General features: G+C 39.7%; 1 protein-coding gene across 11 annotated transcripts in view; it reads right to left on the bottom strand.

Moving 5' to 3' along the window:
- Positions 1–15,259, bottom strand: part of LOC100533391 (myosin heavy chain, non-muscle) — a 98,113-nt gene that overhangs the window by 3,802 nt on the left and 79,052 nt on the right. For 7 of the 11 annotated variants that reach the window (XM_013081404.2, XM_013081406.2, XM_013081407.2 and 4 more), the window contains 13 exons: positions 14,379–14,483; positions 13,607–13,759; positions 12,712–12,879; positions 12,163–12,275; positions 10,474–10,654; positions 9,747–9,959; positions 8,463–8,714; positions 7,607–7,734; positions 6,580–6,703; positions 5,031–5,239; positions 4,380–4,488; positions 3,890–4,059; positions 2,828–2,890 (listed from right to left, as the gene is read on the bottom strand). In XM_013081404.2, coding sequence (XP_012936858.1) covers positions 2,828–2,890; positions 3,890–4,059; positions 4,380–4,488; positions 5,031–5,239; positions 6,580–6,703; positions 7,607–7,734; positions 8,463–8,714; positions 9,747–9,959; positions 10,474–10,654; positions 12,163–12,275; positions 12,712–12,879; positions 13,607–13,759; positions 14,379–14,483 — 1,988 coding nt within the window. Of the gene's footprint in view, positions 1–1,902; positions 1,912–2,168; positions 2,201–2,827; positions 2,891–3,889; positions 4,060–4,379; positions 4,489–5,030; positions 5,240–6,579; positions 6,704–7,606; positions 7,735–8,462; positions 8,715–9,746; positions 9,960–10,473; positions 10,655–12,162; positions 12,276–12,711; positions 12,880–13,606; positions 13,760–14,378; positions 14,484–15,259 lie in introns of all 11 variants that reach the window. The other 4 variants (XM_013081411.2, XM_035969239.1, XM_013081412.2 and 1 more) reach the window with 3 other exon arrangements.

The following is a 15,259-nucleotide window of genomic DNA, read 5'->3' as shown; positions in this document are numbered from 1 at the left end:
TATCAATGATGTTAGAAGTTTTAATCTCAGAAGCACTTACAGATCATCACTATCTCTGAGCACGAAAGCTTAACTTACAAAACATCTGAAGATACTAAATGGAATTCATAGTCCTTACTTTTACAAAGCACTGCTGCTTTGTTTATTGTACATCTGAACCATGCATTATGAATCTTTTACAGCTTTTACCCCTGGATAGTATTGCTTAGCTGCTTTATTTAATGTACAGTTGAACCATGCAGGAAGGATACAGAAAAATCGAAGGATAATAGGGACTTGGGCTTAGGGCATAATACAGAGCAACAGTAGTAACAACAGGAACAAAGAAACACTTTACATGACAAATCTGCTGCGAGCAAAATCAAATAATGTAAGTTAAAATGTTATCTTCTTCGACAACCCCCCACTCTCAGTAACATACACACTAAACTTCACATTGGCATCGCAGTGCAGTTTTCATGTGTGTAATAATATACAGACCCAACTAGGGCTGTGTGTGAATTTGAAAGATAATCAGTCAAGAACTTGTCTCTTAACTAGATAGGTGTCCCTTAACTAGGTAGGCATATCACCAGTCTGTACTGTTCTATTGTTAAACCACCAATAGTCAACTAATTACACGAAATTGATATTGTGAAGGTGCTGTCTACATGTCTAATTAACTGTGACTTCCTTGTGACCAGATCAAACTTACGATCTGGTGTAACTTCTGATAACACACTAGGACAAAATGCACAGGAGGTGGGTGCAAAGGGGGAGACAGAACTAGAACATTCAAAGAGACAAAGGAAAAGAGATAGACAAAGAAACAAAGACAAGTGTGTGCTTGTGTTGAAGTGGAGAACGAAGACTGTGTAAATACTGTAGGCACATAGTAGTGCACTGGCAAATGTTCCAAGAGAGAGAAGAGGAGATCTGGAGAAGGCAGAAGTGAAAGCAGCAAGATATTGCTTTGTCTAAGAAAGAAAAAAGTTCCAATGGCTTGAATATTCTTAGGACTTAATCAACCCCCCCCCCCCCCCCCCCCCCCCATTAAATATATTCACATTTACAGAGAGAAACTAGCAGGCTTCAAACAATCTACTTTTGGATTAAAACTGTGCATTTAAGAAAAAATAAATTATTCACCAGTTCCAAACCTGAACTAATAATAATAATTATAGTTGGTCCATATTATGAACTGATGTTGACCTTTAACCTTCAAGGAGGAAGATAAGTTATGGACCTTGAGGTGGCTAGCATGGTTAACAGTTCACCAATTCATGGTAACATTCACCAATTACAAACCTTAACCAATGCCTATTCAAGTTTTGGGTTTTTATTTATTGCAACAACACCTGCTTTGCCTTTGCATTAGAAAAGTGTACAGTGGCATTTTTCAAAGATGTCATAAAGTTATCAGCAAAGAATTAATTACCCTACATTAAGTTAGTAAGATTTCAGCAAAAAGCAAAAGAGGTATGAAGAATCCACTCATGCAACAGTAATCTGTCCCAACGACAACATCTCTGTATCTCACAAGACACATGCCTTGTCCGGGGGAACGATAAAGGAACACATCAATAAAACAACAAAACAAGGGTAAAGAAAGGAAAGGAAGGTCAAAAACATGTTAAGCCTTTTGCATGGCGTTCAAAGAACTTTTTTTGGTGCTCAGCAAGGAGAATCAACAATTTTCTCTTGTTAACATTTAACGACAACACCAACTGACATGCTCATAACAACACGGAAGCTTCAGCTCATCACAAGGGACAGACAGACTTTATCCGTGGAAGGGAGACTTTGCGTGTGCTGCCACAACAGCTGAACCAATCAAGGGACACTCCGAAATCTAACATTACAACACAACTGAATTACAACTTCAAAGACTTTTGAATAATTTTTGTATTTACAGAAATTTACCTCGAGCTCCTGCAAAAAGGATATCATAAAGATGATGGGAGTAAGTCTTACAGTGATAATGCAGTGGGACAGATGGGGGGAAAAATGCAGGACTGCGAAATCTCTTGTGAGTATGAAAGGAAGACATGCTACAATGAGACTATCATGATCCATTCTAAAAAAATATGCCTCTCAAAGGGAAGCAAAAACAAAACAGCACGGTGTCAGGAAAGACTGATAAGCAAAATGCAAAAGCAAGCCTATTGGTTCAGAACAAGATTCCTTACCCAGCTACTATTACTCTTTCTCTTTTTTGCTACTGAAGGAATTAGAAATGACAAAGTTGCAGACAGTAGGTTCAATGCACATGAAGACTGTTACTGTACATTCATAATGATTCAACAACATTTAAAAGGTTTATGAAAAACCCAAAACAGGTGTAAGAAAAACAAATTATGGTTGAAATTTTTTTTGCATTGTATGCAGGTTGACATGCTTTTAGCAAGCATGCTAAAAACTGGACAGTTACTTCTTTATTTTACTTCACTTTGAAAGTATTTATGTGATGAGGAAAACAATAATCTCAAGAATTAACGAGACAAAAACAAAAACGTAACAGTTGTCAACTAGAGCACTGATTAAGCAAGAGGCAGAATCTAACAACTGAAATAAAACAAGAGGGAAGAGGGAAGGCTGGGAATCCCGACAACCAAGCACTGTTTTGAAAAGTAAGATGGAGCCGAAGTTCAATCCTTGTCTATGACACTTGACAGAAAAAACAGGCACAAACACATGCTTTGCCCTACACAACCTACAAGTACACATAAAGGAGCGTGTCCAGTTTAGACTTTACAGCACAATCAACATCCTGAACCAAGTCTGCATAAGAAAAAGCTGATAAGGACAAAAGAGACACTGAACAAGAATTAGATGTCGCAAACCACACCAGAGTGCTCGCCAGCCACCAGGAAACAAGCAGTTATTTGTGTCATTCACGCTGGTGCCGACACTTGAAAGCATAGGAGGATACAGACGTCGGGAGAATTTAATAGATGAATGCTGTTCAGCATCAAGTTACTGCTCAGCTGCATGTCAAACCAAAGGCATGGAAAGAGAGTTCTGATCTTCATGAAATGTTTGAGAATGTTCAGCTTCATTTTCTCTCGACGTCAGTTACAACATCACATACATCTTACACTGTTGGTCAGGCTTGAAGATTATTTAATCAGCATAACACTTAGATATGTGGAGGAGCAATGGAAGAAAACTAAAAACTGTAAACATTCAATAGCTCAATGGCAGAGCTCCAAAATTCTATCCTTTACCCTGAAATGACAATGACAATCTTTATTCATCTTGCAGGGAGAAATTTGTCTTTGTCGTTTACCATGGCAGAAGATGTTACAAAGCTTAGGATTGTAAGCTTCAAAGGATATTCAGAGACACTACCAACTACTGTGGTTGTGTTTTTAGAGCACATGAGACGATGCAAGAAATGGAACATCAGAAAGGCAGGTCGGAACAGACCAACACTGAATACAGACAGAACATGGAAAAATGTTCTGGTTAAATTTGAACATTCTCAACAGAGAGAGAGAGAAAGAATCACATGTCACATCTCCATAAGCTATTTTGACCCCCAAAAAATAAAAATAAATAAAGGCTGCCATAACTACAAGCTCTTCCTTTAAAAGCTTCCCATCACAAGAGCTTTGAGGAAAGAAATCCTAATATCATCTTTTATCATCATCACAATGACTGCGTTAAGAACCTTTGCCGACTCAAGAAACACGAACTGTTCAGTTCTTCAGATCCGAATGCATTTAGTAGAAACAACACAAGTTATTAAGTCACTGCTACAAACTTTTGACAACACAAGTTATTAGATCACTGCTACCAAACTGTTAACAACACAAGTTATTAGGTCACTGCTACCAAACTCATGGCCACAGATATCTTCCTGTGCAACGAGGTCATGATAGAGCTCAGTCTGTGTCGGGAAACTCACCTGTATTTCCTCAGAGTGGCCATCTCTCTGGTCATGTTCTCATTGACTTCCATCTGCTCATCCAAGTCTCTTTGGAGTTTCCTCTTCTGACCATTTGCACGGGTCACCTCCTCCTCAGCCTCATCCAGCTGTCTCTTCAAAGCTTTCACCCTGTTGTTCGACTTGTCCAGCTGGTCAAAAGAAAATGTTTCCATTAGCACTGGAAAGATGGGGAAACAAATGATCTGGGAAATACAGTTGAGACATAGAGGGGCCAGCGTATAAAAATAAGCGTAAAAAGTTAAATTAACTGAAGCAAATCTCAAATTAAAGAAGAACACAGGCAAAAACAAAATCAGATTCCTACGTGAGCAAAGTTGACTTGGAAACAATGAAGAATATAAAGAAACTGATTACATCCGAGACAGCAATACTGTTTTACAACAAAACATAACTATACATAAATGTCAGTTGGATGACATTTGAGGCCACGTCCTTCTGAACCACCTACCTGGTCTTTGTACTGATCAGCGCTCCGCCTCTCGTCTTCTACCTGCAACGCAAGCTCTTTGCTCCTCTTCTCCATCTTCCTGTTTGCCCGAGCCAATGAGGATCTTTCTCTGTTAGAACACAAGGTGAAAAATAATAGTGGTTGAACACTGGTATAAACGAGTAAAAAAAGAAACATTTGGTATTTTCCCCAATTCAAATACCCCTCTTTAAAGCCGATGAGGACAACCTATTCACTGTTAATCATAATGGAGCAAAAAACACTATACATCTACATTGCACATCGAGAAAGATGTGTGCAAAACCAATTCTTGTACAACAGGGAACAGACAAGCCGTGTAAGAAACATGTTCGATGAAATGTTGCATTAGAATAGAGTAATAATAAAAATAAAAATAATTAATAATCTAATAATAATAATAATATTAATTATGATAAGTTTGTCTGAAAATGCGTGACGATGCAGAGGAGAATCACACTTAAAGTGAAATGAAGAAATATGGATTAAGTTGATTTATGGCTTCATTATGGCCAATGAGGGCAATTCTGGCTTAGAAGAGTTTGCAACCTTGCAGAACAGAGTACCAAACAGCAAACATTATTGTTCCCAAATCTCAGAAAATTGACAGATGGCCCCAAACTGGCCACATACTTGGCTTCTTGGTCCAGCTGTTCCTCCAGGTTGGCAATCTTTCCCTCCAGTGCAGCAATTGTGGCCTTTGTGCGTGCCCGGCTCTGGCCCTCCAGCTCCGACAGCTTCTCCTTCATCTCTTTGTTCTGGCGCTCCAGGGCCAGCCGCTGGTTCTCCAACTTCTGAGACACGGAGCGTTCAGAGGCCAGCTCTGCGGCCATCTGCTCTGCCTGGAAAATAAAAACACCCAAGAGAAAATTGTATAGACATTTGTGCAAAAGGCCCAAAGTAGAACAGTTGAACCAAGTCCGAGGTTTGTTGACACTATGCAGGTATAGCACTTCTTTTACTTCACGCAGAAAATTTAATTTCCAATAAAAAACATTACTCCGTTGTATAATCAAAGAAACCCTTTAGATCTGGCGTCTTCTGACAAAAAACGTGTATGCTTAATTAGGTCAAGTAGCGTTTTTATACAGGGGAGAATCATGGTTCGTCTTTCTATCTTGGTTTTATAAATTAACACATTACACCCTAACTCGCCCGGGAATTCCCTTACGCGCTCCACCCTGACTCGCCCGCGCCGGCCCAGCGTCTTTAGAAACGAAAGTCTCGCCTTGACGAGACTCTGGGGCCGGGATTTTGATTTGCATAGTATAGCAAAAAGTTTATTCTTTCGTTTGATACCGAAAAGAAATTTTTCGGGCTAGTAGTTTTAGTATTAGAGCTGATCGAAGTGCGATCGCGTTACCGACACTTTGAAAGTGTCTCGACTTGTTGAAAAGCGACACAATCGAGTTCGAAAACGGAAATAACGATGGATTTGAGCAAAAACGAACATGTGACAAATCAGATGGCTCAGATTTTGATGAAAACGTTGTAGGAAGAGTTTGGGGCGATTCAAATTGATCAGACGGAGAAAATCTAGAATTTAGATCTAGGGCCCGACCGCGAGGCTGAGAGTGAGAGTGACGGGTCGGACACGCCGTTTGAATTAAAGTTAAAACATTTCCAACAGTTTGCGCATACATAAAGTTATATTTTTCTGAAACTACATTCAGTTTTCTTTTTAACTTTTATTTTTTCAGGATTTTTGGAATTTGTTTAGTATTTTTAAAATGTGTTTTTTAAAGGCTAGTATTCACGGGAGGTGGGTTCTTTCCCCTTGCTTAGGATCTGATAATGGACTTCCCGTCCAGGCCCTTAGGGTGTAATGTATTAAGGAAGTTTTCGGCTTTTGAAAATATGCGTTGTGACCTCATTACATATCAGTATTGTAATGACAAAAGAAATTTTAATCAGTTACTCTATAACTATTTACTGTATACCTCACCCAACCAGACAAAAGTTATATCAGCCAATGGATATTGACATAAAATTATCACATGGACCAAATTTTAGTTAAGTTGAAACAAACACAAAAAGTTAGGCTTTTTTTGCCTCTTACGTAAAATTTCATTTTTGGAGTATATGTTTTTCTGTCATAAGATGGTAGAAATGCACACATAACTGACTAGTCAAAAGTAATGAGCAAGTCGATATGACAGAACCTTTCACTTTATGTACCCACCTGCAGTTGTGCCTTGCGGGCTTTGTCATTCATAAGCTCTGTGTTTGTATGTTCATCCTCCAATTCATCTTCCAGCTCAGAAATTCTGGCTTCCAGGCGACGTTTCTCATCAAGCAAGGCTTGCCTGAAAATGACAGATGATGACATGGTATTGAATTTACACTGAAAGGAATGGTATATGTTAGATTGTTGGGTTTTTTTTTTAAAGAAGTGCATTAACACGACTGCCATCCAGTGCAAAGAAAAAAGCAAGAAAAGGAGAATGAAAGAAAAGAAGATTGGACATACCAGTGACACCCACCAACCATCAATTTAGAATATGAATTGACAGACCTTTTCATTTATATTGGAACTGAAATGGTTGAATATTTCAGCTGTTAAAGTTCACCTGCAAATGAAAATGTCTGCCAATTGATGTCAACTAAACACTGAAAATAACAGTTCATGGCTTGAGTTCACCAGACATAACATTTTCCTGTAACTTCACTGAGTTAACCGAGTATCAGCACAATGATTCATGAGACCCCAAAATGTAAGATTATTCAACATCCTTTTACTTTTCTTTCTGTTAAAATAGAACCCTTATTTCTTATTTTTCTCTTCCCTAAAACAAAACTACAAAAACCAAAACCCCCATCCTGGGAAGTGTATCTTTTGAAATATCTTTTAAACAATCATTAGCACAATGTAGCCTCAACAGTTTTACTTTGGTCCCTTTCATGAAAGCATTTTTTCTCTTGACATTTAAAAAAATGTCTACCTCTACTGCTATCATCCTGCTTTGTAAACATGTAACTATCAACTCCATTCTGGTCAAGCTTCATTAGACATTAATTTTGCACATTCTTTTTCAGCTGTCAGTTGTCCATTGATACCGGTGATGACTAAAGCAGTATGAGGAAACAGATCGCTCTTATCTACATTCCTCCTTTCAGATTTTTATTTCCTTGATATGCTCCAGAGAAGAGACATGTTCAATAAGTATGGTCTCATATTCTTTATTCCCCCAATAAAGACCAACACTCACTTGCTGCTGCTGCTGCTGCCAATCTCGTCCGCCATTTCATCTCTCTCAGACTCTGCGTTCCTCTTAGCACGCTCGGCTGAGGCCAGCTCTTCTTGCAGTCTGAGCAGTTCAGCCTCCAGGTTCTTCACCTGTGTACGGGCATAGATTATACACCACATGAGATTTCACACTACACACATTGAAAAGCATTATAATATAGTATCCAGAGGTGCCCATGCACAGGGACTCTCAGAGTAAACAATAAGAGTTGAGAACTGACTCGCACAGATGTATAACACAAAAGCAATGTAATATTATCCACAGAATAGGTCCTTTCAAAGGAAGCATCTTCTCTTATCTCTATGGTACTTTTCATTCAAATACATTACCTACCAGTGATTCCCTAGCAGCACAGAAGTGTCAGACTTATCTTACGCTGTTTTACCCCAATGTTACCTCAGACAGTCAGTTTGAGTGAACCCTGTATGCTAGTCCAGAATTCTATAACATTACAACCAAATGGACAGCCTACCTCCCACCAACAACAAACTCAAAAAACCCCATTTCATCAGCGTCAATCCACAAGTGTTCATATCAGCTTCTGAAGCATTGAAAAAAATCAAAGCAAAAGAGTCCACGTGGGACCCATGACAAGGGAACTTGAGACTTTTCAATTAATAACTTGAGATCTTGAGATTCTCTAGTCATCAACCAAAAGAACACCCTACCTCCCAACTAAGAACTAAACACATTTGCCATGTACCTTCTTCTCATTGTCTTTCATGGCTCCACCTATCTCCTCTTTTGAGATTCTCTAGTCATCAACCAAAATAACAACCCACATCCCAACCAAAAACTAAACCCATTTGCCACATACCTTCTTCTCATTGTCTTTCATGGCTCCAGCCATCTCCTCTCTTGAGATTCTAGAGTCATCAAGTTCTCTCTGGAAGTCTTTGAGCTGCGCAGCCAGCCTCTTGTACTGCTTGACGGCATCATCTTTGACCTTATTGGCCATCTCCACCTGCTGTTCAAGACCAGACAAGTCTCCCTGCAGTTTGTTGCGAGCATTGACCGCGATAGCCTTTTGCTTGCGCTCATCCTCAAGCTCTGCTTCCATCTCGCGCAACTGCAGGAGGAGAGAGAGGGAAAAAAAGAACAGGTTATGATTGATAGTTTAGGTTTAGTAAGAGTTTTGTTTTTCAGTGAGTGTTTTAAGGCATTTGCAACACAATTAAGTCATTAAAGTGTTGAAGAGTAGAAGTGTTACAAGAGAGCAGCAATAACAAACATAAAAAAGAAGGAAGAGAGGAGAGAAGGATCAAACCACACCAGAGCAATCACCCATTGTAAAAGTTTTACGACACTTGCAATATGGTCATAACAGTGCCACAGATTAGAGAGTAATATACAAAGAATAGGAGGAGATACGGACAACAGATGTATGATAGTAAAGAAGGTGCAAGCTACATCAGAGCACCCGCCAATCACCCACGAGGAGGAGAAAAAGGAGGAGGGAGAGATGTTGATTGGTAGAGTTGACTTGTTTGCAGTCTGTACAGTAAGTCACATTCTGTCAGGGACAGATTACCAGTCTTTTTTGAGGAATGAGAAGCACATTACTGACACCAAAATGGTCATTTAGTACAGGGAAAAAACACAGCAGTTCTTCTTAGTAAGAGTTTTACAGCACTGGCAACACAAACAGCAAAAAGAAACAACAGACAAAAAGAAAATAAGTTGATTTGCTGGTGGCACCCTCCAACCACCTTCTCTCTTTCAGTGTGCGTGTATGTGTGTGTGAGAGGGAGAGAGAGAGAGAGGGAGAGAGAGAGAGAGGGAGAGGGGGGGGAAGGGGGGAGGGAGGGAGGGAGGGAGGGAGGGAGGGAGGGAGAGAGAGAGAGAGAGAGAGAGAGAGAGAGAGAGAGAGAGAGAGAGAGAGAGAGAGAGAGAGAGTCAGCTAAATTACAGTAATATTCTGTCAGGGACAGATTACTGCGATGGCAACACTGAAGAAAAAAAAAGAAGAAAAGCAGCATTAGATGACCCACATCAGAGTCCTACTAGTATCTTGTACATAGAGGGTAATGAGTGCATACTGTGGGTCTAGTGCCAAAAGTCACCAACGGCACTAAAAGTGTTAAGGGGGTTGATGACATACCTGTTTCAACAAGGACTTGCGAGCCTCCTCTTCCTGGTCCTCCCGGCCTGCGGCGTCCCGCTCGAACTGAGCCCTCAGGGCCTGCATGTTCACCTCCAGCCTCAGCTTGGCGTCCTCCGCTGCCTGGAGCTCGTCCTCCAGGTCCTCAATCTGCTGGCGTTGCTCCGCCACCGTGGCATCCAGGGAACGCTTCGACTTCTCCAAGTCGTGAACCTGGTGGATACAAGTTTTTAGTTTAGTTTCAATGAGTTTTTACAGCAATTGAAACGCAAATACGTTGTATGTATACCAAAGATTAGAGGTTTTTCTAAACAGTAACATACAAGGGAAAGGGGAAGAGACAAGGATGATAGACGTTTGATGGGAAAGAAGGAGATAACCACATCAGAGCCTATAGGTCACTCATTTCTCTTTACAGATGCTCTAAAAAAAACAACCCAACTGCCACCCTGATCTTTTCCGATCACCCATCTGTCCAAGGAATGCACAAGCTAAAAACTCAATTCATCATCTTGGACCTCTACTAGGGAACAGTTGTCATTCATTTATACATTAGCAGTTTTAGCTGGTCAACCCATTAATCTTGGTGAAGGAACCCTTATAATTGTTATAAGAACGAAACAAGTTTTTTCCTCTCTCCTGAAAGTTTGTGTTTTGAGCTTAGTACATTTAATTAAACAACTTGCCAACAATATGGGAAAACAAGAGACGAGGAAGAATTTCGTACATTTTTGCCCACGTCGTCCTTGGATGAGATGAGGTCCTCCAGCTCGCGGGCCTGTTGCTGTTTGGCTCTGTCCAGCTGGTCTGCCCGCTCCTGAAGCTCGTCCAACAGACGCTGCAGATTCAGGATCTTCGTCTCCTTTTCCCTGCTTTCCTTCTCAGCTGTGTCGCGCTCCAGTCCAAGTCTGCAACACACAAGTTGACATGAGGGGTGAGGGTGGTATACAAGTGGGTACAACAATTACCTGGTAAAGTTTCAGGTATAGAAATGGAACAACTGTTTAGCACACACATTGCAGAAATCGGTGGGACTCACAAGTCTTTTCGCTATGCTTGAGTCCTAAATAGAAAGAACATACATGTAGAGGAAAAACTCAGAACCTGAAAATCTGTTCGCTATGTGCCTATTAGACTACAAGAAGTTTTTTTTCTTGTTTTCTCAAAACTATGACAAATGATAAAGACCATTGTCATAACACATTAGAAATATCATCAATAATTGTTTTTCTACAATAAAAGTAAAACTGGTCTCCTCTCATTCTGCAAGTGAAGTCATCATGAAATATACAGTCTTTGCTGAACATTCTTCCACTTCTACCCAAATCACCCTCTTGCACAAATCATTTTTCGCTTTCCTGTTACTTTTTGTTAGTTTGAGGGTTTTTTTAACTCACTGACTACGGTTCCCGTCACAGGTACGGGGAAGGCGGCCGGTTCACAGGTATGGATCCCGTACCCCCGATGGGGTGGACTTTGCGATTTTGTTCCGTATCTTGTGCTCCCGTCACATGTACAGGAACGGATTCCAGTGTCAGTTTTGCCACTTGTTTTTTTCGTGCCCAGTTTGGCGAAAGTTTCGTGGTAACTTTTTAAGCAATTGAAGGTGAAGGACAGTCACCTCATCTGGGGTTGACCTGACTGGAACTCGCACTATGTTTTTTCTATACAGCTGATAGTAATCTGACAGTCGCGTTGAAGTAACGGTCGCATGAACAAGAATCACATAATTAAGCTGTTTTCGATACTTGTTTGTTTTGCTAGTTCTAGAGACTCAGGATATGATGTATCTGATAGTTAGGACCCTGGATATGTAACCGAACACGCCCGAGTCGCAGTTTTAAGGCTAGATCTAGCACTAATACTGGTGTTGTCGTTCGCGCGTCGAAATCACAACTTCGTTCCTTACATCTGTCTCACGTTATTCAGTGTATGGGTCTGAATAAATGCATAGACCAGCTATTATATTTTCACCAAACACTCACACATGGACACAAATCAAAACAGAACACTTTGAACTTTTATTTTTGTTGTTGTGAATTTCATTCTATCTGTCATGTCTCTGGAAATTTTTCAAAAAATCAAATTCATGCCAATTTTGAAACAATCATAAGAATAAAAGTATTAGACCTAGACAACTTACATTTTTTGCAAGAAATTTGAAAGTAACTTTACTGTGTCAAAAAATAATTACAATAAAGTAATTCTGAGAGTTGTGGTGGTGTTTTGAGATATCCCAAAAATGCCAGTACTCAGCGCTAGTGACTGGTGAAAGGGGCCAGTAGTTAGTGAGTTAAGGGGGTGGGGGGCACATTCAACTAAAACAATGTTTTAAAAATACGACTAGAATACCATATCGCGTGTCAGTTATCAAGAAAGAAAACCGCTGCTCGCTTTTCAATTATATTTCAATTACCTCTCAGAAACAGATTTCTCCTCGGCCAGCATCTGGTCAAACTTGCGCTGTTTCTTGTCCATGTTGGAGACATTAGACCGCTGAGACTCCAGCTCTACTGTCATGTCATCCACCTGCACACAAAGGCACAAAAACACATAGTGAGCGAGATGTCAACAACAAATTTGTCATTCCTCCCTTCAAACGGAAACATTGTAAAATATGCGAAACTGTTTTTGTTGTGGTAAAATTAACCAAAACAAGACACAGACAGAAAAACTTAATTGCGTCTTGCAAGAGGAAAAAAATTTGGAGATAACTGAAGTAACCTATAATTTCAGTTTCACAATTCTTTACGCATATAATCATTCTTAGTTTAGTTCAGTTTAAGAAAAGAAAATGCACATCAAGAAGGTAGTGAGTAGAAAAAAAGTAGTCAAAACAGCTGTATTATATGGGAGCAGGAGCTATAGAAATCATCTGCATCTTAAAAAAATTATGATTATTATGATGATTATTTTATATTATGATTATTATTATGATCATATTATTATTAGTGTGGGTTCCTACCTCAGCCTGCAGTTTGCGCTTGGACTTCTCCAGCCTGTCGCTCTGTATGCGCGACTCCTCCAGTTGCTGCTGTAGCTGCTCCATCTCTCGTGCCACTTTCTTCTTGTACTCCTCCAGGGCCTCGTTGTTGGCCATGTCTTCGTCAGCCTTCTTCTTCACTTCAATCAGCTGCACATGAGCATATCAAAACACACTTAATAACTGAGAAGTCGGATATTCACAACAAAACAGACTTATTGACTTACAAGTAGCATTCAGACATTAACACATAACTTATCTTAGAAGTAGATATACCTATCAAAACTGACTATTAACTAGGAAATTGGATACACACATCAAAACAGACATTATTTTAGAAGTAGGATATACACATCAGAACTGACTTATTTTCTTAGTAGTAGCATTATATACAACAATACAAGACCTGTTCATTTAGAAATAAGCATTCATTTATCACATCATGAAGAAATCAGCTGGTATTTCCCTATACACATTACTTTATATCTCCAAAGTTTTCACTTCTAAAAAACTATCATGTAATTGTGTGTCTGTCGAGAAACGGTTTGTTGACAGTAGGCACAGCAAGCTATCATAAAACTGTTATAAGTGAAGCTGTAGAAACCCAGAGAAAGCAACATATTTTTATAAAAATGTAACTTAGACTAGTGAAAGTCCACAGTTCGTTCTCGTCATTCTGAAGTTAATACTGGTATCTATATCTACTTCTTGTTGAAATATATAAACTTATTATTGAAACCAAGAGATAGCAACTTCACAGAAAGACACTTCATCAATGATAAGCAAATCTCTGTGTCTCTGTTCATACATTGACACTTATAGTTTTAGGATAAACAGCATGTGAATACTTCTACTTCTAAGGTAAACATAAACATACCTTCTGGCTGATTTCTTGCATCTGTTTCTCATACTGTCGCTTGTTTTCTTCCTCCTCCTCTACCCTTTCCTCCAACCTCTCTTTGTCATCCTGAGCGGCACGGAGCTTGGACTGCAGTGCCAGTTTCTGGCGGGTCTCTTCTTGTAGAGTATCCTGGACAAAAAACATACACATGTTACTGCAAGCTTCTTTTGGGAAAAACACATACACACGTTACTGCAAGATGGTTTTGAGTACAGAGAAAACATACACACATTACTGCGAGATAGTTTTGAGTACAGAGAAAACATACACACGTTACTGCGAGATGGTTTTGAGTACAGAGAAAACATACACACATTACTGCGAGATAGTTTTGAGTACAGAGAAAACATACACACGTTACTGCGAGATAGTTTTGAGTACAGAGAAAACATACACACATTACTGCAAGCTTCTTTTGTATAAAAAGACATACACACCTTACTGCAAGATTGTTTTGAGTAAAGAGACATACACACATTACTGCAAGATTGCTTTGAGCAAAGTAAACATATATTTGTTTGTTGTTTAAGTAAGAGTTTTACGGCGCTTGCAGCAGAATTAGGTCATACAAGTGCAAAAGATTAAACGTGTTACAAGCAAGTAACAGACATAGAAAAGAATGAGAGATGAGGATGATAGACGTTTGATAGGAAAAAAGGAGAAAACCACACCAGAGCACCCCTCCTCAACCACCCACTTTGTATGGTTCTATACAAAGGAAAAGAGAGCTGTCCACCCAAGAGCGTACCTGTACATCTGCCAGCTGAGCCTCCAAAGACGAGGCCTTCTGTTGACCTTGTAGAGCCTTGGTCTCTGCCGCCTCCAGCTGGGAGGCCACCTGCTCCACCTCCACCTGGACATCACAAACAAAGCCACTGGTTATTGTTACACTAAGTGTTTTTTTAGTTTTTGTAGGTTTTATGGCGCTTGAAACTATATAAGGTCATATGAGTGCCATAGGATTAGAGGTGTTACCAGAGAGTAACAAACATAAAAAAGAAGAAGGGGAGATAAGGACAATAGATGTTTGATATGAAAGAAGGAGCAGACCACACCACAGCACCCGCCAACCACCCAGTCAGTGGTTTAGTATAGTTTAAGCAAAACTTTTCCAGTGCTTGCAAAACAATAAGGTCATATAAGTGCCGAAGATTTAGAGGTGTTACAAGAGAGTAACAAACACAAAAAAAGAGGAGATATATGGACGATAGTTGTTTGATAAGAAAGAAGGAGCAAACCACACCAGCGCACCCGCCAACCACCCACATAGTAAGTGTTTTACATCCCTGCTCAAATCCACACAATTTAGATCACACAAGACGCAAGCTGCTTTGATCCAGCCGGCCACTGCCAACGCGGGCAGAGTGAGATAAAGCATCCAAGCAGGCACAGAAACTCACTTAAGAACTTTTAAATTCATGAAATTTTACTGCCATTTCACCACAATGGAAAAAATAAAGCAGCACACAATTTTCATCGCTACACCTACACTGTATGTTTCCCACAAAGTTGACATTGTTTCAGAATATATCCAGCCTACTAGGGTTATAATAAAACTTGCTGAAGAGCGGGAACTTGTGCTATAGAAATGCTATTTATTATTATCATTATTATTATTATTATTTCGAC

This window comes from Aplysia californica, unplaced genomic scaffold, assembly GCF_000002075.1.
Source record: "Aplysia californica isolate F4 #8 unplaced genomic scaffold, AplCal3.0 scaffold00129, whole genome shotgun sequence".
Taxonomy (NCBI): domain Eukaryota; kingdom Metazoa; phylum Mollusca; class Gastropoda; order Aplysiida; family Aplysiidae; genus Aplysia; species Aplysia californica.
The sequence above is the reverse complement of the archived record's forward strand: the minus strand, read 5'-3'. Positions and strand labels throughout refer to the sequence as shown.